The sequence below is a fragment of the Phyllostomus discolor genome, chromosome 2 (assembly GCF_004126475.2).
Source record: "Phyllostomus discolor isolate MPI-MPIP mPhyDis1 chromosome 2, mPhyDis1.pri.v3, whole genome shotgun sequence".
Taxonomy (NCBI): Eukaryota; Metazoa; Chordata; class Mammalia; order Chiroptera; family Phyllostomidae; genus Phyllostomus; species Phyllostomus discolor.
The window spans coordinates 204844464-204867119 of record NC_040904.2 but is presented as its reverse complement, the minus strand read 5'-3'; the positions used below and the strand labels follow the sequence as shown (position 1 = coordinate 204867119).

General features: G+C 45.8%; 1 protein-coding gene across 1 annotated transcript in view; it reads right to left on the bottom strand.

The window, feature by feature from the left end:
* Positions 1-22656, bottom strand: part of POLR3B (RNA polymerase III subunit B) — a 106760-nt gene that overhangs the window by 6043 nt on the left and 78061 nt on the right. The window contains exons 23-27 of the mRNA XM_028532874.2: positions 21474-21616; positions 6759-6862; positions 5975-6141; positions 3043-3156; positions 45-218 (exon numbers count right to left, since the gene is read on the bottom strand). Of these exons, the coding sequence (XP_028388675.1) occupies positions 45-218; positions 3043-3156; positions 5975-6141; positions 6759-6862; positions 21474-21616 (702 nt within the window). The remainder of the gene's footprint in view (positions 1-44; positions 219-3042; positions 3157-5974; positions 6142-6758; positions 6863-21473; positions 21617-22656) is intronic.

Below are 22656 nucleotides of genomic sequence, written 5' to 3'. Positions count from 1 at the left end.
AGGGGCAAGAGGTGCGGTATGAAAGACATATGGTATCCACTTACCAGCCGGAATACCCCAGAAGTCCACACTGCCCACAGACATCAACCTCAAAGGCATCACTTGAAATCATTAGTCGCTCTAGTAAAAGCATACTGGCTCCATAACCAATTAAACAGTCACGTTCCATTTCTCCAAGGCGCAAACCACCATCACGAGATCGACCTTCAGTGGGTTGCCTTTGAAACAAGTTAGACAGAGGTGTTATTACATTACACAAAGGGGAAGCATCGCATTCTGGCTGAGGGCACAAAGCTTTGGAGCAGGGTTCAAATCACCTGGGTTCAAATCCCTTATTAGACAGTAACCTTGAGCATGCTGCTCAACCTCATTTGCACAGTGTACATGAGGCTAACTATCTGAAGGAGCCATAAATGAGAAGAGATGTAACCCTAGAACCGACTGCTATTTTTATTATTAAATGAAAGTTAACAATTACTTAAATGACATAAATAATGATAAAATAAATGAATACATACCATACAAAATACCAGTGCTAAGTACCAGTGAGTACTATCAGCATCACTATCACTATTACCAGGGGAGGGTGTCTTTGGAATATGTTCAGAGATGTCTCAGCTCTCTGTTATTTACAAGCAGAAAAACTGAGCAGAACAGGCCGTGGAAGAAATCCAAGTCCTCCAGTTATTCCCAGGACTGCAGGGAGGAGCTTTACTGTTACATAAATTAAACACGGGAAGAAGCAAATGGGTTTCTATCAATTTGGAATAGATCAGGAATCACCTGGAGCCAGGTAGGAGGTTTTCCAGAGACTCACCTCCCTGTCTCACAGCCCCCGCTGTGTGTCCCACCCAGGTCCTTCCTGAACAGGTCCTTCGTGTATGAACATGCTCTGCTCCTCCTTAGGGGGAGCACTGGACTGGGAAGCTACAGGCCCCCTGAGTGAACTCCCTGTGACTTACGCATCTGCGGGGCTTGAGAATACTTTAACAAGTTAAGAATCCAGTATCAAGGATGCAGGTAAAACGAGGGGATTTTGCAGCAACATAGGCAACCCCACCTAGATACTGATGACATGAATTATGAGACGCACACACGCACACACCCTGGCTGGCTCATGCTGGGGTGACGCTCCTTGGGGCGGTCCAGTGGGGGGGGTGGGGTCCATAAGGCTCTTGTTTGCTTTATTCCATAGTGTCTTTTAATCTGGGTGGTTATTGCTGCCAGTTTCCCAGAGAGTTCAGAACATAAGCACATGACTGCCAGCCATGCCAAAAATTTAAGTCTTGTTGTTGATAGTTACAAAAGAAAATTAATTTAAGTTGCACATTATTTGTCAACAGAAAATCTACGCAGGAGAAACTTGTAAGTAGCTCTCAGTGAACACGATGTGGTGGGAGCTTCATAACCGAGCACGACACGCATGCGCTTTTATCTGCGAGCAGAGCCTCCCTGGGCAGGGGAAGGGCGCCCCTGCCTGCGGGCGGTGGACGGGTGAAGGCGGCCAGGTCACACGAGGGCAGCACTCAAAACCTGGATTTTACCAAGGTAACTGACTACAGACAAATGCACTCCAGGCCGGCTTCGCATGGAATACACAAATGTAATACTAAAGTAACATTTTTTTACTACAGCAAAGCAAAAAATAGGAAATAACTGCTTTGACATTTATATTGCTCTGAAATAGTTTTTGGATGTTGTAACTGAAATGGAAGCTCTGGAGGGGACAGTATTCGGGGAAAAATGCATGTAACTCAAACACGGTCTTAGTGTTAAAGCCATGGCTGTCTTGAGAATCTCGGCTTCTCTTCCCTCTTCTGCACCTTGAGCACACACACGCCCATCAATCCGGCAGGCATGTGCACTTGCTCAGTGTTACACGGGCAGGGAGTGAAGTCATCCACGCCTCTCCCCTGGTTTGAAAAAACAAACATCCAAATACCAGCTCCTTCATCCTCTGCTCCCTCCACTGCACTGTAACACCTAAGCAGCGCTCTGTGAACATGGGCAGGGGATTGGATATTACTGAGCATCTCCATGGATCAGCGCCACATACAGTCTGTATTCAGGCATCGGACGTTCACCAGCACGCTGTGTAGTGGGCTTTATTGTCTCTACCTCAACCTCACATGTGAGGAAAACCGAAGCCGAGAGCCGTAAGTGACCCGTCCGAGGCTCACGGCGGTGCTGCACAGTGGAGCTGAGTTCACGTCTACGGCACTCCGAGTCCGGGGCCTGTGTTCCTCCCCTCCAGGGGCTCCTCGCCCTGGGCAGTCAGCCCACCCTGGGCTGGCTAATTCTCTGGGGAAGAGGCTGTCCTGTGCACTGCAAGATGCTCAGCAGCATTCCCAGCCTCACCCACTGGATGCCAGCTGCTCCCCCAGCCCCTGACTGTGACACCCCAAAATGTTTTCAGACATTGTCGAGCATCCCCTGGAAGGCAAAATCATCCCTGGTTGAGAACTACCACCTTACGCTATGCTTCTGCACCTGAAAAATGTAGTATTAAGGACATGCAAACCTTAGTATGCTCCCTTTCCCAACAATTACACCCATTCATCAACACACGGACACTGGGCCTGGAATGCCCAGTGAAGGGGAATACACTGGTGAAGGGGCACACAGGGACCCCAGAGCGTAGGCTACCAGGTCATGTGTGCCCATGTCCTCTGTGTACGTGTGGGAGGGCGCAGGCACACTGGCAGGCATGTGCGTCAGGGGACCTACACTCTTACAAAGAACCTGTTTGAACGGGACCATATGAGCAAACTGGAAAACAGTAAATGATTAGTGAGGAGACTACTATCAAGACTTACGGAGGGTTTGCTCTTGCGCCTGTGAAGTGATTTTTAGTTGGGTGCCATGTTTTCATGCTCATCAGACATGTATGATTTTTGTTGATGCCTAATACCCCGAAGGGTGCAACCCCAGGGAGACGGAAACTGCGCTGAATCTGCCCACTGCTGTCCCGGGAGACCCGAGGGAGGTGTGATGCCCGCACACTCCGCCCGCACACTCAGCCTGCACACGCTCTCCTCTCACCTGGTGAGGACGGCCCGCGGCCCCCGGGCCCGGGCGTGCATCTTATCCAGCACCATGTGTTTCAGCTTCTGGTAGTACACGGGGCCAAAATAGATGTAGGCTTCCAAGGGCTCGCTGAAAGACAAGGTCAGAGTTTGGCGTTGAGAAGCTAAGTTTGGGCTCACAGGAAACAGCCCGTCCCGGGTCTCGGCACTGGCAGGCCCTTATTTGCCTGTGAACGGGTTTACGATCGAGTCAGAGAATGATTTTCAGTCTGCAGTAAAAGAGGAGCCTAGATCTGAAAACATAAAAGTGCTGTGGATACACTAAGAGAGACACTGTTTAATGAAGAAGTGAAAGCTCAAACAGCCTGTAACACAGTGCGTGGGGGCGGTGCCCCCTCGGCCGCCCGCTGCAGTCAGGCCAGCACCCGTCCTGCCCGGGCAGCTGCAGACCGGCTTCTAGCCGCTCTCCCCGCTCTGCTCTCCCACTCAGCAATCTGCTCTTCGCATAACGAGCCACAGTGGTTTCCTCCACCACGGGCATCACAGCAGGTCCTTCTTTTGCTCTAAACTCCTGGTGGTTTCCCATTACACTCAGAGTCTATATCGCCCCCAATTCTGTAAACAGCCATAAGGTCCACTGTAATCTGGTTCCTACCCACATCCGACTCATTTACTATTCCCTTTGTCCGTCGCTCATCCTACTCCAGTAACACGGGCCTCTTCGCTGCTCCTCAAACGTAGCAAGCGCGCGTGCCGCAGGGCCTTTGCACGTACTGTTTCCTCTGCCTAAATCACTCTCCCGGCAGGCAGTCACTCGGCGCAAACACTTCACTTCCTCAGAGAGACCTTCCCGATCACCTAGCTAGAGGAGCCCTCCTCCTCCTCCAGCACGGCTGTACCCACGCCCTGTCTCAACTCCTGCACGGGTTTTATTTTCTTCAGAACACTTACCACCCGTCTGTGTCATGGTACCTATTTATCGTTTCTCTGACTACTGTCTGCCTTCCCCACAAGAAGCAGACTCAGCAAGGCAAGCACTCTGTCTCCCCTGTCCCTGTGGCTCCGGCACAAACGGCCCCGCCTGGCAGGTAACGGACGCTCAGCAAACGTCTGTCACAGCCCCCTCGATGAGTGTTCAGGCATACTGTGGTGAGAGTTCAGAAGGAGTGAACATGGAGCTGCTGTGACAGAAGACAACTCTTAAGTCTGGAGCAAGGGTAGCCAGGGGACTGAAGACTTCACAATTTTTTTTACTGCCCCAGAACTTCCTTTCTGCCAAGAAATAAAGTATCTACCATGTGCCATTTAATCCATGCAGCCATCCGGGGAGGGAGATATTGTCATTCCTATTTTTAAGACGAAGAAATAGACACAGAGGGGTAAGACCCGGCACCTGGGCTATTCTCATCGCTCACATCTCTGCTGAAACATCTACCTCCTCACCGGGGCCCTCTAACCCACCCTTCGTCGTCATTCTGGTGAGAGCTACTTGTACTTGCATCACTTGTTGTCATTCCTTTATTCAGCAAACATTTATGGAGTGCCCACCCCATCCGGCTCCGAGCTAGACGCTGAACAAAACAGTAAAAACAGACGAGCCCTGCTCTCATGGAGGCTACCTTCTACTCGGGGAGACAGGCGATAATGTTATATAGCATTATCACACAGTGTGTTTGATAACGATGAATCCTACAGAGAAAAAGAAAGCTGGAAATGGGCAATACTGGATTGTAGTGTTAAATTAAGTAGTCGGGGTGGGTCCTGCGGAGAAGTTAACAGTTATCTGTTACTTTTTAACATCTAGCAACACATCTCAACAGTGAGCTCCATAGGTCAGGGACCACATCCATTTTGTTCACTGTTGCAAACCTAGTACCTCGCTCATGTTCAGTATTTAACACATCTTTAGTTAGTGAGTGTGCAAACAGTAGGCCTCAGGCCTTCTGACAGCACTGATTACTTGATATTCATCATATTAATGCACTGCAAGTTCAACAACTAAGGGATTGTGCATTATATATAATTAATTTGTTCTTTAAAAGTTGTGTAGAAATCCTATTTTGGTAAATTAAATATTTTCTAATTTTTAAATAACCCCACTAGTAAAACAGCAGTTCTTAATTTATCAGTATCCTATATTTGAATTTTCTTTTCTTCTCCTCCCTGTTTTATTGAGTTATATTGGGTTAGCCAAAAAGTTCTAGTTTTTTTCCATGCAATGGCTCTAGTAGTGCTTAGTTGTATTTAACTTCATTTGAAACAATTTTGTTAGATTGTATTGTGACAGCTGTCATATCAATGCGCCTTAAAAACGTCATCAACATTGGTGAATTTTTGTGTAACCATTTAATATGGAAGCAAACATGCAACATTTCTGGCATATTATGCTTTATTCTTTCAAGAAAGATGAAAATACAACTGAGATGCAAAAAAAAGATGTGTGCTGTATATGGAGAAGGTGCTGTGACTGGTCAAACATGTCAGTGGTTTGAGAAGTTTCTTGGTACTATTGACACTTTGGCCAAATAACTCTTTGCTGTGGGGCTGTCTGCTGCATTGGAAGATGTTTAGCAGCGCCCCTGGCCTCTACCCACTAGATAGCGGGAGATAACCGACATACTCAAACTATCCAAATCAGTAAAGTTATTGGTGAAAATGAAAATGTGTCTTTTATTTTATGGAAAAAAATTAAACAGACTTTGTGGCCAGCCCAATAATTGACAACATAACATTATGCAAGTTTAAGGGGTACAACATGTTGATTTGATACATTTATGTATTGCAAAACGATGACCACCACAGCATTAGCTAACACCTCCATCATATATCTGGATTTTCTTATATCAGATTTCTTAAAGGAGTAAAGCTGAATATCTTAAGGGCCCCTACCTCTTCTCCTAATAAATCCATACCTTTACTTTAAAACATGTGAACACACACTTACTTACCCTGTGATGCCAGACGTCACATAGTCTTTCCCTAAGTAGTTGTAACCGTGGCGAACGAGGTCTTCACACACATCCTTCACTTTGCTGCCCCCGAACGCGGTGCCGTAGTGGAATCTGCCGTCCAACACGCCTGCCTTGCCGGCCAGCAGCTCGATTAACTTTCCCACCTGCGGGGTGTGAGCAAAGTAAGTGAGTACCTTCCTGTGGCATAGAAATCCTGTTTGCTTATTTAGATGTGGACTATTTCCCCAAAGAATTATGAGACTACTACCATTAATAGGAGTGAGCAATTAACGACAGTAAATATTTGTCGCTCTCTCACTGTGTGACCGACTGTTGGAAAAACCTGACGGGCGTGATCGAAGTCTGTGCCTCCGCGAACTGCCGCAGGACAGGCACTATTACTCGACTTTACACACGAGGGAACCCAAGTACATGGAGGTTAAGCAACTTCCCCAGTCATACAGCCAGTAGGTGGCGGAGCCAGGATTGTAAAACCACCACCACGGAGAGGGAGACACACTGGGCTTGACACAGGCGGTTCTTTGCTGAGGGTAAGTGTGGTGCACAGAAGGCTGCTCCCTAAGGCGGGGCACCCCGGCTCCATGTGCCCTCCGCACAGGACAGCAGCCCTGCACGGTCAGGGGCTCGGAGCCTACTTATCTGGCTGGGGGCCAAGGGGCCCTTCCTAAAAATCAGTTTCAAGGTCCCAGCACCTCCACTAACTACCAACCAACTGCCAGCTTTCTTCCTCCAAAGCAGGGCCTCTGAAAATCGCACTGACCGTCATTCGTGATGGGAAGCCGTGCGGGTTCATGATGATGTCTGGACAGATGCCAGAGTCACAAAACGGCATGTCTTCCTGGGGGACGATCAAACCGCAGACACCTGGGGGAGAGATCGCACACCTTGTAAAGCAAACTGGCAGAAAGGAAGAATACAGTACTTAACTGGGATCTCCCTGCCGCTACCTCCATTTCTACTGCTCTCAAACCTTCCCCATGGTCTCTGTCAAGAGTAACGAAAACAATTTCCAACAACCCTGCTAGACAGTTCAAAAATGGCTGTCCTTGCAGAAAGGCATGGCAGCCCGTGGACTGGCCTGCTGGTATGACACACAGTGGTGCTGTCAGGCTGCTCGCCCGACCTCTCGTGCCACCGAGATGGGACGGCAGCGGCTTCACTGGGCCCTGGCCCGTCAACGCCCCCAACACTCCAAGAGCAATTTCACTCCTTGTCGGCTTGTCCATGACCTGCTGCACACTGGGCCCAACCACGGGGCTCCAGGCTCTCTGACCACCAGACACAGAATGGACTGAGAGAGGGGTGTGTTCAGCTGTGCTTCCTAAACCTGTGACCAGGCGTTCCCGTGTGTGGCTGGGGAGCTAATGGGCGTACCTATTAGCTGCAGAGAGCGGGCTGCTTGGCTGATTCTTGCCAGGGCTTCCCTGCCTGAGTCTAACATGCCCTAAGGAATTTTCATTCGCATAACTTATAACACGTGAGGAAAGTGATCTTTGCTTGAAGTTGTAAAGTTGAATAATAAAATTAAATACCAAATTATTCTTGGAAGAAAAGACTAAAATTAGAAATGCGTTCTTAGAATAAAAACACAACAGAACAAAAGCCTACCAACTCCGTGGACACTAAATAGTCTCTTAAATTAACTGACCTTTATTACTCCTCTAGCCATATTCTAACTTGGAGGGAATTTTGTTGCTTAAATACTTGGTAACTCCTCTTATCTCCTGTCCATGGTAGGAAGAACAGGGGTACAATTTAGATTGTTAACCACAACCTATATAATTCAGAATTGGAAAATTAGTATACAATGAATGGCACTAGACAAAAAAAAAAGGCTTTATACTAGTGAGATGAAACTCCTTTTCTCTTGCATATGAATTATTAACTCTCTGCAGCTACTGAAAAGAAATTGCTCTCAAAGAAACTCTGCATTGCTCAGCTTGATTTCTACAGAATTACTCACACTATTTTAAAGTGAAATTTTGGGGATGTGTTATAATCATCAAGAGCTCAAGTCTAAAGTCAAAGTATACCATGTGCCTATCCAACACTGGTTATTAATATTTTGACTTTTAGTGGCTGGCAATAATATGGTAATCAGGTTTGTGGAGTTAAATTCTCGCATATGTAGGTATTTTAACTGGCTTTTTGGTTGCAATTGCATTGTTTATTATAAAGAAAGTACACTTTCCTACATGAAGAACAGAAACATTCAGTCACAATGTGTCAGAATTCAAATCAAGCAGAGTGTGTGACCCTTCTGTCTCCCCTCCCAAAGTCCATCTTGTCCACATTGAAACTAACCTGACAAAACACTAGGACTCCCGGGAAATCTCTGAAAGAGATGCAATTGTAAATCAAGGTGCACCACCACCAACATTGCTTGGCACTGAACAAAACGTTACAAACAGCAATTCCTAAGAGGCCGGTCCGGGATGTGCTTGGCTGAGGTGTCATTTTGGGCAGTGAGGAGAGGGAGGGTACAGCTATGTCCCTTACAAGCACGGCCAGAGAATCTTCAGCCCCCCTCAGCAACAGTTCAGGGGGGATGCCTGGGGCGGCTCTGGAGGAAGCTGCTTGCTCGCCCTCTGACAAGAGAAGGTGGCAGTGAGGGGCGGGAGGCACCAAAACCCAGGAAGGAAGCCTGGCATACTTGCACTGGAGGAAGGGAAGGAGATTTGCATTTTGCATTTTCAATTCTAGCCAACAGATTAATTCCAGCAAAGGTAACTTCATTTTGTTATTAAAATGAAAGCAGTACCCCTTCCCCTGAAATCTGAATCTCTAATAACTCTGCTTGAAATCTGATTAATATTTAGAGCATAGAGCTTCCTTTTTGGGACGCTGTTTTCTTATTAGTCCTTTTTTGACGTTGCACTTAAAAATACACAAGTAACTTTCAGATTTTTCGTTCCAGTATAGGAACTGCTTTGGCCACATCTGAATCAAGGGCACCTGTACGCCAAAAATTAAATCTTAGCTAACTTAAAATTACTTTAGGCTCTGAAAACCCTTTTATATGCCAAGATGGTTCCCATAGCAGACAGCCCTGTGTTGTTTGTTTTGTGTGAAAGTGAATGATAAAAGATCCATGAAATCGACACAGAAAGCCAGAACAGCAGAAAGAACTGAGGGCTCTCCATCATTGCGGCTTCTACCCTCTGCTGACTTGCAGAACAATGGGAGCTACACATCCAACTGCAGATCTAACACAGCTGTGCATTTCATTAGATGAAGAGCACTAGTGACACAAGTAAATAATTAACTTATTCTGGTCCGCTGACTGTGCTTATGAGACTAGTCATAGCTGACAGATTTTAATACAAGTTAACACAAAGAAACCATAATGAGCTTAGAAGTTAAAACAAAATATTTAGACAGAATTTGATGATCTCGAATCTCAAATTAGACAGATGATTTTTAAAAGTTTGCATTTTACCGAATTCATTAGGGGGAGAAGAGAATTCTCAATCTTAGAACCAGACTTTCTTTTTTAAACGGTGTTTCTCTGTTTTAGAATTATTCAATTCCTTAATCAAAGCAGGAAGCTTTCTTTTCTTATTTTCAAGTGGAAAATTGTAATTTGTTTTCTCCAAGGACAGAGCATAAAATCTCTTTCTATATTTAGAACTCTTAAAAGTTATAGTCACTTTTCTGTAATGCTGGTTTAAAAATGTAAATGATATGCAGTATGCTTCAGTGTGTTAAAACACTCCCCGGATCCTTGAAAAGAGGATGGACTACAAATAAACCATATCTAATGGAAGCTGTTGCGGAACAATCACTGATTCATACCTTAAATGCTTACACAGCATTTCAGATTTTAAAATAAAACTTCATCCCCTGGCTCCCTCACGCTGCTGTCCCAACCCCACTGTGGACAGCACAGCCTCCTGGCAGCGACAGGCAAACACACCCGGTTCTCAGGCCCAGACACGATAACGCACTTAGAGGGGCCACTGGGAAGTAGACCCTGGATCGCACTACAGAACTTTTAACAAATGCACACAGATACTACAAAAAAACTGGGATGTAAAAAGAGCATAAAGGTTCTACGGGTACCCAGTCAAAAGAAAATATTATTCTATCACCATCTAAATTTCACGTAGTATAGGTGAGAATTCAGGGAATCTAAGGAAACCACAGCCTGGCCACCAGGCCACTCAGGAAAGGCAAGTCTAGGGACCGACCCACTGTCGCCGCACCTCAGTGCCCTGGACACCAGAGGGCCTGCCCCAGTGCATTATTTCTATTCCCACGGCCCAGCAGAACAACATATAACTCATCTTATGAACAGGCAGACCCAGCAAAAATCCATAGTCTGATGAATCATTCTTAGAAACCATTTCTACTTATACACAGCAACTGACTTGTTCAAAAGTAATTTTGGGTTTTTTTTTTTCTAGGTTGTTTTAGTATAATGGTCCTATCTCAATTCGAATAGAAAAAAAAAGAAGGTAAGAAAGTAATGAAAAAAGGCAAGAAAAATCTAAAGCATTCTGATACCTTATCAAGACAGGAAAGCAGGTGGCAAGTGCAGAAGACAACCGTAACAACGTTTCTGATACAAGAGCTGTTGTTGTGATGTGTTTTCAGTGCGTCAGGAACTGATCAGCAAACGGTTCTCTGCTGTGTTGACAGCCAGGTCTCACTTCAATATCACATTCTGTTTCACTTTTTAACTTAAAACTTTTTTCTTCAGCAAGTTCACCTTCCACGTATAACCACTTTGGGACTAAATGTACCACCCTGAGGTTGGTATGTATTCTTCCTCTTCCTCTTCCGAGTGAGGGAAGAGAGACTCACTTCCCTCAATTACCAAGCACATGCTGGGTACAAGCGCTGTGCTGGAGGTGGGGCCCTAAGAAGAGGCTCAGGGATACAGCTCCTCTTGAGAGGAGTCCTACACAAATTAGTCCGACTGAATATTGAAAATGAAAACACATAATTCAGCTTGCTGCATTTTAATGCTCTACTTTCTGCAGCTACCTATGAGACAAGGCTATTTATTCTGCACGGTTTAACACGCTGCATGCAATGAAGGGTGAAATGATGCTGTGATTTCTCGCCATGGCCCCAGCGCCAGAAGAGAGCTGAAGTTCAGTGAAGGAGTGAGCACTCTGCAAGGCCTGGTCTTCGTGAGGTTCATAAACGTGCACGTGCGTGCGTGTGTGTGTGTGTGTGTGTGTGTGTGTGTGTGTGTGTGTGTGGTGGGGGGCTGGCATCTGTAAAGGACATCACCTCACAGACTCTCAGATCTATGTAGGCCCGAGAACAAGGCATCGCATGACCTTAATTTGACTCCGGGCTGTTCGAGCGACATGGTGTTTCCTGGGGGGAAGCGCCACTTTCTGAGGAGCCTTACTTGCTCGGTCTTTGTAATGGGAACAATTAGCACCTATTTCAGGAGTCAGTTGTGTCAAAAGGACAGATGAGAGGTACTATGTCTGAGAGGTACTAATGTCTGAGAGGTACTTGAAGGTCCTTAGAGGAAGGCAGCATCTAAATCCAAGGAATTATTATCATATAAGAAACCTGATTATTCTCAGCGGGAAGCAAACTAGCAAAGCAAAGGAGACCAATGCAGTGAACGGGAGAAGCAAGTGCAGCCGCACTGACTGCGGCTGAAGGGGCTGAAAAGCCTCTCACTCTGGCTGGGCCGTGCGGACTATTTCACATGGTCAGGACAGTGGCTCCTGCAAACCCGAGAACTTCGCAGGACACGGGCCGCGGATCTCCAGTGTGGAGCAGTTCACGGCTGATGAATGTAGTGGTAAACGGGGCCAGAGGAACAGCAGGAACGCTTTCAAGTTTGTTCATATTAAGCAAGAAATGGTTTTGCTCTGAATAAACTCACCTCCATAAGCCTTTATACATTCAGAAATGCAAATCTCTAAATCAAAATGTGAAAGCCAGCACAGGTGGTTACTCCCTTTCTTCTCTTCTCCCTTCCCAGTGATTGAATTAACCTTCTTTTATTTTCTCCCCAGCACCTTAAATAATCCCAAGGGGGAGGGGAGGACACAGAAACTGTTGAATCATATTAGCTTTGTTCTGTGGTTGAATCGCTTCCAGATCTATCACAGCACTTGCCATATCCCGGTTGACATAATTTTAATTTGGCTCTTCCTTACATGTTAACAGATAAATAATGCATAAGAAAACTTGATTAGCTTTCTTATTAAAACATCACTCTAAATGAGAGGAGGCGCTGGAAGACAATATAGTTTTTACATGGCTTTCCCATGAGCAGCTGAATGGTCTGATGTGATAAATTTGCATAGTCTGAAGCACACAAAGGGCTGATTAATTGAAACCCTTACAATGCTCCTGGAAGCAGCTATTGTAAAACAATAACCATAGGAACTTTACAAAATACACATGGTTGAATGTGTCAAGAGCTTAATAAAATGTGTTGAGGCTACACTATTTGGAAACAGGATTGGGGATTTTTATTCTGGGCCATAAAACACTAAACACTCTAATTTCAAAGCTTTAGTGGATATTTACTGAAAGGTCAGAGGGTTACTGGCTAGCTACCGAAGTCCAAAATTTGTTCTTAAAATAGAAAATTAAATAAAGTCTCCTTACAATAAAGGTGTCTATGTAGACAAAATAATCTTGATTTCTAACATTAAAGTAACAGCTGCCAGAATTTCTTTTTGGACCCGAACTCCGCTGCATCGTCCGGCATCACACCCCTTATCTTGGGGCTCACACTGTTAGCTCCACTGCCCCCGCCCCCCAGACTCTTTCATTCACGCAGGATCAAGTGAAGGAGAGAACCAAAGACATCCCCACCCCGAAGCTTCCGTCAGGCGGAGAGGATTGTAGAGGGTCTCAAGTGCTACGTAAGTACAAGGTGTTACTATTACTACTTTAAATCAGATTCTTCTCATCCTCTCGGTTTTAGAAAACATAATCTAGAAAAAAGATATAAAGGAAGGTCTGGAAAAAGCAAAGTTTTTACCCAAACCTTATTTAACAAATACACTTTCCTCTCAGCTTTCTGCCACACACGAATTAACATTTTCCCACCTCCTCAGCCTCTTCAAACCTACTGTACAAAGATTCCCTAATGTGTTGGCAAGTCAGGGTAGGCTTTCGTTTCTTCTGATACACAATCAAAATCTTAATAAATAAATTCAGCAGGTTGTTGAATAACTTGCTAACTGCAAAGTGGAGGCAAGTGATCTTATAATGGAAGTTTTGTTGAACAAGAGAGGGTCCAAGATGAATCTTCCAGTTTTATCTGTAAAAAAAACCCTTATGAACCAAAGGTACACTGAACCACTCCGTGAAAAACCTGCATTTTGATAAGACTATACACCTCTATTTTAGAACAAAGATGGACCTTATTTGAACAAGGTACCTGAGGATTTAGGGGGAGGTACCAAGGAGTGTGTGCCATTATCTCAGATTTGCAGTTATTAAGAAGCTTCCGTTTGCCAGGACACTCGTGCTGGAATACAGTTCTTCCTCTCCTTAGGAATACTGTTTGGTATTGTCTCCCAGTCCTGTGATCTACAGGACCTCTGTTGAGGTGCTAACCCCTTTTCACATGAGAGACTGAGAAATGTTCTTTCAGGGGGTGATATATTGCCCCCCCCCACACACATCAAAGGAGTCCACGGTTTCCTCCCTCATTGTGAATGGCAGCAAAAGGAAGAGGAAAATATCTATAATAATCTGGTTTGCCTGAGCAATGAAATAAAACTTGGAAATTCCTTAAGCTGACAGATAATTTTTGTTAAAGAATTAAAAAAAAAAGAGCAGGAAATCTGCTCGCCCCTTCTAAGCATCAGAAAAAGCAAGGCTCAAGATAGAGATGTCTGCTCTTGATGAGTTACCTTCACATAGAACTTATTATACCAAAGTTCAAGAGGCTAACATGTTATTTTGGTTTTAATAAACAGTCTAGTTCTAAACACCACTCCGATCCACATTATATATGGATGTCTCTTCCTATCTTTAACTCTTTGTATAAAATGACCAAGAAAGAACATAAAGAGAAAACACGAGGAACATTCCAGACCCATGTTCTGCTCCCTTTCCCTCTGCGGGGCATCACTGTGCGTCCAGCGCAGTGGGTGTGGCCTCCCTCTATGGCACCAGAAGTCTAGGACACTTGGAAAGGAGATGAAAACTCCAGGGTTTTAACATTTATCTCCAACTGAAGCTGAAACAAAACTAAAACAATTCCCTTCTGTTATAAACACACAACAAATTCACAACCGTGGTGCACAGAAGGTTATTACTAAATCATCTCACCTTTCCCTGCACTTTGTAGTCTACTAAAGAATAAACTATTCTAAAGATTCTTGATCAAAGGCCCTTCCGGGGGGAGCTGACCCACTGTGCACTTGCTGATGTGGTACATAATAGGTCTTCAAAAAGACCCAAAGGAGGACTGCACTTTGTTAAACTTTGGATCTCTCACTGGAAGGCCGCACTGTAATTCCCTTACCTACGAAGTGTGCTGTGAGTGAGTCCTGACTGCTTCTCAAGCCGGAGTCGTCTTCATGGGAACTGGGACACTGTCTTTAAGAAATACTTTCTTCTTCCTGCACACGTGGCTCTCTGGTTGGCCATCCTCCACTCCCGGGGTCACGGAAGGCAACGCTGCTTATCGGGTCTATCGCATTGTTAACGGCTCCTGAGCAAGCCCTTTCACTCCTTCAGCGGGACTTCTCTGATCACTTACATCCGATGTTTTCCCACCACACAGCGCTGACACTGATCCCCAGCCACTCAGTGCCGAGTCGCCTGCTCCAGCTCACCCACTCATGCGGTCCTCTTCAATCTTCCTGAGCTCTTTCATAACACGTAAACCACTGCTGTTTAGTTCCCTCTCCACATATATTGCATTTAGCTACTAATTATCCTAACGCCTTTGAAGTGTTCCAGCTTGAGCAGGATAGACACTCAAGTTCCGTGAAACGAAGTTGTCACGTCTCCTCTGATTGTCAGCGAGGATATTTTAAGAGGCATTCTGTGCAGAAATTCAATCTGCACACTGTATGTGCGCAGAAATAGTCTCTAACAACAGCTCTGTCAAAGTCAACTTTTAACAAAAGACAAAAGTCAGGCAATCTGCAGGGCCATGTTGTTTTCCAAACACCAAGAGTAATAGTTAATGCTCTGACTGGAAGGAAAAAAGAGGTGGGCATAGAGATAAACTAAATCAAAATAACCTTTACACTTGTCACCTGTGTCAGCTTGCAGGTGGTGTTAAAAAAGAAAGTCGTATTTCCAAACAACTCTCCACGTCAAGAGTGAAAACTACGGCCGACTAACTAACTGCTGGTCCCACCCTGGCATGGACCTAGGCCGAACCTGAAACAAGTCACTGCAGGATCACGGTGTGACGCGTACACCCTGAAAACTCCCGACACTGAAATTTTATCAGCTCACTTCATGACAACCACAAATAGCATACATGACGTTGCAGACGACACTCTCCATTTCATTCACATCTTACTTGCCAACATGCAACTTTACGTCTGATCCAGTCCCTCTCCGGCCGCCACACGAAGGGCGGGGCTGCTGCGTGGCTCCGCCTCCCTACAGACACTGCCCGCTGGGCCCACCGCACGTGACTGCGGCTCGCTGCCCCTGCTCCCCTTCTGGTTCCCCCCCCCCCCCGCACAGCTGGCCCACTGAACCAGGAGACCGGTCAGACTTGAGGGCTCGAACATGTACTTTCCTTCATACCTGCTCACACTCAACAGATTTTGAATTTTAACGAAGACTACTAAAACCTGACCAGAGAATTACAGGGAGTAGGAACAGTGTTTCACAGTGAGTGGAGTTCAGAAGGAAAGGGGTCCCCGAAAACCCAGCTCTCTGGGAGGAGAATGTGTATTTATACGGGAGTTCGGCAAGCATTTCTGCCACTGGGTGTGTGGGAAACAGTATTTACTCTGGATCGGTGGCTGAGGAGTGCTACCGAAGTTAGCGCTGGATAAAGTTGCTTATCCAGGAAGAATGGGAATTTTGAGAAGATGACCATCTTAAGGAGGAAACAGAAAAGATAAATTAAGAAATATTAGACCTGTCTGGTGTAGCTCAGTGGACTGAGCGCGGGCTGCGAACCAAAGCATCGCAGGTTTGATTCCCAGTCAGGGCACATGCCTGGGTTGCAGGCCACGGCCCCCAGCAACCGCACATTGATGTTTCTTTCTCTCTCTCTCTTTCTCCCTCTCTTCCCTCTCTAAAAATAAATAAATAAAATCTTAAAAAAAAACAGTTAAAATAATGAAAGGAGTAATCACTATAATTAAAAAAAAAAAAAGAAACATTAGTATTAGGCCAGTCTCAGGAGAAAGCTATTTCTTATCCGAGGGAAATCTCAGGGAAAACGGCAACCCAGGGCACAGAGTGGGAATGGGGTATCAGAAGAGAAAGCCATCTTACCCAAACTTAGCAGAACAGGCAAGGCACTGAGAACCAAACACCCGAACTGGAGTCCTGGCCCCACCGCACTGGCTGTGGTAGGTGCCTCTCTGAGCTAAGACTCCCTGGGTCTACGTAGTAGGGACAACAATACCAACTAACAGGCTAAAGGATGGAATATAGATGAGAATGCTTGTCAGTTAATAATACACAACAGGCAAAAATACTACAAATTTACATGCAGATGGCTCCCATATTTTATCTCCAGCCCTACCTAACCTCTCCTTGAAGCTCCAGACTCTATCCAACTGCCTACTCGACACCTTCACTTTGAGTCTCATGGGCGTCTCTGACCTGAGGCCCAAACGCTCAACCCCTGCCCAATGCCCAAAAAATGATTCCGTCCCCACTCCTCCCCACCTTGGGCAATGGCGTCACCAGCTGATCAGGCCACAGACCTCATCTGCAGTTCCTGTCTTTTCCTCCCAACATCTCCGCTATTGGCAAGTCCTGCTGGTTTTGACTCCGGACCATATCCAGCATCCATCACTCCTGTCCAATTTCCCACTGCTACTACCCAGCTCAAGCCACTATTGTCTCTCGCCTGAACCCCGGCAACAGTCTCCCTGCTTCCCTCCTTGGTCCCCCCTCCAATCTGCTCCCCATGCGGAACCCAGGGGGATCTCCAAAAGGAGCAACTTAGATCTCATCTGCCCCTTGCTTACACTCACCGTCCAAAAGCCTTGCTGGTTCCCATCACACTCAGAATGAAACCCAAACTCTCCTCCTCTGGGCACAAGGACCTGCAGGATGGGCCCCGTCCGCTTTCTCTCCACGCACCTCACACCACGCTCCTCCGCAGGCACAGGCCTGACCAGACTGGCCTTTTTTCTGCTCTTGAATACTCCAAGCTCGTTCACGCCTCACGGACTGGAACTGATTTCTCCCAGGTTTTTGCTTGGCTGGCTGCTTCTCACCCTTTAGGTCTCAGCTCCAATGACACTTTCTCCAGGAGGCCACTCCCGCGCGTCCCTCTAAAGCACGCCCTCCCACCCCACGCCAGCCACTCTTCCACACCGCCCTCCGCACCCAGCCCTTATCGCCGTCTTAAACTGCCGTGCTCCTGTTTTTCTTGGCTTCTTTTCTGCTTCCCTCCCCAAGAGAACGTGAGCTCCCTGAGGGCAGGGGCCCGGTCAGTCTCGTTCAACACCGTACTCCAGCGTCTCGAACAGCAGCTGGCACACATGAGACACAAAGTCGCTTTGTGATCGGTGCCCTCATTCACTAAGCTTAAAACCACAGTCCTTGTGGCCCTTTTCCTCACTTTACTCCTGCCAGTCAGCAAGTCCCGTTGCTTCGCTCTTCTGTGCCCGCCCCCTCCCACATCCATGTGTCGAAGCCTTGGCCCCAGACACCTCAACCTGGGGCTGTGTTTAGAGACAGGGACGTTAAAGAGGTAATTCAGGTTGAAGAAGCCATCGAGTGGGCCCTGATCCAACGTGACTGTTGTCCTTCCGAGAAGAGGGAGACGTACCGGGATGCACTCCTGCACAGAGGACAGACCGTTCCAGGACACAGGGAGGAAGCTGCCATCTGCAAGCCAAGGAGAGAGGCCTCAAGAGAAACCGAACCTCCCGACACCTTGATCTTGGACGTCCAGCCTCCAAATTGCGAGACTATAAATTTCTGTTGTTTAAACTACTCAGTCTGTGGCATTTTATAATAGCAGCCCTAACAAATTAATAGGGAGCTTTATGACTGTTTTTGAAAACACTTCCAGGGCAGACAATGTGAGGCTGCTCATGGCCTTGACTGCCCCAGGCTCCGCACAGCACTCCTGAGGGCTGCGGGCATCTGCGTCTCGGCTTATCTGTTACCAGTTCTTAACACAGGGGAAGCCAGGGCTCAGGGAACCACCACCACAGTGTGGGGCAGGAAGAGTGGGGGTGCTATAAAGGAAGCCTTCTGGGGGAAAAGTGGTCCAACAGACTATTGATCACGTAGACAACTGTGGAGAGGCTGCTGATGATATTGAGGAATGGTAATATGAATAAGAAAAATAAAGCAAGTAAAAATATGAGATTATTAACTTCAAAAAGAATAAAGTTATATAACAGAGGAACAACACTCAAGCACTGTTTGGTTTGGAAGTGAATAATATTTATGTAGTAACAATAATGGAATCTAAATAATTAAGTAATCCAAAATTGTAATGAATCTACACTGGAGGTGGAGAGTAGGGAAGAGTGGTATAAGTGCTAGGTCCTGCTACCTACCATGTATCAGGAAATCAGTACCTAAAACAGATAAGTGAGTACATAGTTATTTAAGAATATCACTGAGATATGAAGATAAAAATGAGGAAAAATTGCTTCTGGGAAGCAAAATGGGAAGAAAAGCAGAGACTGATGTTTTTCAGTACAACCTCCCCCTTTTCTGTACTATTTGACCTTTTTAAATCATGTGCATTTATTATTTAATAAAAATTATACTTAAAGGAAATAAAAATTATGTTCAGTTATGGGTTCTATGTCATTCCTCCTATCACTCTGTTAAAAGCTTACACTATTTATTTTTTTTGTTGTTTTTTTGCTTGATCTTTTCCATAAATCTGATGAGACTGTAAAAGAAGGAAATACCAGGGGGATCTAGGCTAATCAGAAGGTTTTTACCCTCGGATTAAAAGCCATCTGGAAAAGGGAAAGTAGCAAGACAAACTCCTCACTGCAGAGGAAAGGTCACCTAAACCCACGGGGACTCCTTTCGGCTCCGTACAGAGCGGCACAAGGCGAAGCCCCCGAAGACTGGGTAGCCAGGTCTTCTCTAAAGGCTGCTGTTCGGACCATTGCGAGTTAGAAACCACTCCCGTCAATGAACATCATCATCGCATTAGCAGGCTGAGAAATGCAATAGCACAAAGACTGACATTTTACTTAGATGTCTGTATTCACAGGAAATTACCAATCAAGTGTGCTTCTCACTTCCAAAAGTGGTGCTTTGTCTGTACTATATATACACACACTCACATGCAATACACGAAAACCTGTGTAAAACAACCCGGCAAGAGCAGAGAATCTGTGCCCTTCCATCCCCTGCCTTCAGTGCATCCGTACTTCCAACCATCATCAACTACCCATCACCAGTCTGCTGCGAGAGAGGGCCCTTCAGACTTCCCCAAAATATGAGGACACAGTCCCAGACTTCGGAAAGTTGCGTGGAGTGAGAACACAGTGGATGATCACTGAAGTGTACGCCAGCCCTCAAGTCTTTGCACGATACTCGGATGGAATAGAGCACAAGGATTTGGGATATGCAAAGTGTGTACACTGACTCGGAATAGAGACATTCTGTTATAGTGTGCACTTTGGAAAGCTCCCAGGGCCGGCACTCTGTAAGAAGGTAACAGGTCGAGTAAAATAGAGGCTGTCAACAAGGTTACGGTCATCCCAGAATGACTCAGGAGTGCATCTTGGAAACTCACGACCAAGAGGGAAACAGAAACAGTTTCAAGGTAGAGAATTTCATTGTCACTGGTAAGCAGCAGAAAGCACTAGAATCTCAAGATATGTTTACAAAAACTCAAAAGGTATTAAGAATTAGCATCTTAAAAACTGTGTAAAGCAGAGGTGTCAAATTCACACTTACACATGGAACAGATTCTTATAAAACACTGACAGGGTATAATAATCCTGCATCTGTCAACTGAACTAAAAATGCTTTTGATGAAATGGTCTCTTAGCCTGAAAAACTTTGATGGACTGACAACTAAGGCTGGATTGATTGGTCCAAACAAGCTGTAATACTGGATATACTTGCTTGGCAAACAAGTAGTTAAAATCAGCAAGACCACAATGTGCAGCTATCTTCTAACCAATCAATTACAAAGAAGATACCACTCTCACAATTTATAAGCAAAGGTGAGAGTCAAGGTTGCAGAGTGGAATGAACCTAACCCCCAACGTTCATGATCATTGCTGTCCTTTCTTTGCACTTAATCGGTCTGCGCCAGGCACAACGCTCCTAGCTGAACAGACAGACAGTAGTGAGTTAAAGGGCACGCAGTTCAGCAGGGCTGCCAGGGTTCAAAAACTAGTTCTGCTACCGAACTGGGGACCTTGGGCCAGCTCCTAACCTCTCTGTGCCTGTTTCCTCATCTGTAAACTGCAGATGGTAACAGTCCTACCTCCCAGGACTGTGTGGGAAGCAAATGGGTTAGTACTGAGTGCTGAGACACCGCCAGGCACACAGTTAGTGCTGGCTAACTTCTGCGCTAGCTACCACTGTTGTTCCTAGAACTGGCAAGTAGCACGCAGAGCCAGAATTCAAACCCCAGGACAAACTTTCCCACTCTTAAACTATATATATATATATATATATATATATATATATATATATACACACATCGACTAAAAGAGAACTTACTGATAATGAGCTAATCAACAGTGACACAGTGCTCTGGTTTTTGAAGATGAAAACCAAACCAAACCACAAGGGGATGGCAACCCCATCTAGGCGAGGGCGTGCATGCAGCGGACGGAGCGCTGCACTGCAGTCGGGAGGCTGGGTTCTCGCACCAGCTCGGCAGCCCCCTAGCTGGGCGCCCGTGACTGCCCACTCACCACGCAGGGCCTGCGCTTCCCCACCTGTCACACAAAGGGGCACACAACGCCGAGGCACCTTCTAGGGCTGACATCCGCTGATGCTGCGACCCAACAGAACATGGAGTCGTTTAAGCATGTGCCTTTCACACAAAATAGGTATTACTCTTAGTGTTTAAACAGCTAGCTGTACTTCAGTAGCTACATCACCTAGAACGTATTTATAGTTATAATTCTGGTCCAAGCAGTTGCAGAACGAAATGAATAGCATAGAGAAGCAATTCTACAGTATATTTTAAAATGTTTTAAAAATATAAACAGGTTAATCTGAGAAGTAAAACAAGAATAATTTTGATAAATAACTTTTCAAACATACTAAACTTTTAATAGAGGAAAGATATAAAACATCTCTTACCTCTGTGGTTAATAAGTATTTTAGGATATTCAGTTTTATAACCGAGTGGAGAAGTGAAACAACGTACCTTTTTGCCCGTGACGACTGCTGAATTTGTCTCCAATCTCTGGACGCCTTGTCTGTCTCAGCAGCATTTTGATCAGAAAAGCATCCTCAGCATTTGAAGATATCATCACTTTTTCAATATAGGAGTCTGTTGCCCCTTTGTAGCTAGTGTGAAGGGAAAATCAACAAAGCAGAGTTTTCAGACTGCCACTTGTGAACCTGTCACCTCCAGGCCATGTTTTATTTAAGATCTGCCACAGGACAGCTTGGCATTCCCATTTTGGGCTCTGAAAAATGACTTTCATTTTCAACATTAAATTCAAACTTTACAATTTCCCCTTTCTAGTCCTAGTTTAAAACGGCTAACACTTAACCTTCACCACACATATTGTTCATGTGCTGTCACTCCCTTACTGTAAACAAGGAAAACTGGTACTCAGAGAGGTTGGGAACTTGCCCAGGTTGTATGAAGTGGACCTTCACATAGGATTTGTGATGATGCCTGTCAGACTTAACTCCGAGTTCTTAGCCACTTTTATTGACTGAATTTTCCCATTATGAAGTTTTTCACACACTTGGCCTCTTCTACCTGTTTTTCATACAACAAACATTATTCAGAGTCCACTCTATGTCACATCTTCGTAGGCCCTGGGCACACAAAGATTGAGTAGACACGGCTCCTGCCCAAAGGGACTCACAACACAATGAACAGAGTGACGAGGTAAGGGCAGTGAAGACACTGGTGCAGAGACCAGGAAGGACCCAAGCCGGACAACAGTGAACACTGGCAGCGGATGGGGACGACAGCGGGGCGGGGAGGGCAGGCTGCCAAGGACTGCTCCACAGAGAGGTGGCCCAGGGGCTGGCACCTCACCGGCAGAGGGGCATCCGGGCAGAGGGAGCAGGCGGAGCCCATGCTGAAGGCCTGAAGGAGGATGGTATGATTACGGTTTGGAGAGCAAGAGACTATTTACTAGAAACACGGGGCCGAGTGTGCAAAGGGCTATGGAGGTATGCCAAGAATCATGGATAGTCTTGTAATTATTATTATTGTTTTTAATCCTCACCCAAAGATATGTTTATTGATTTTAGAGAAAAAGTGATGGAGGGAAGGACGGAGTGGAGAGGAGATAGAGGGAGAGGGAGATGTATGTGTGTGTGCATGTCTGTGTGTGTGTGTGCGCGTGCGTAGTGGCAGGGAGAGA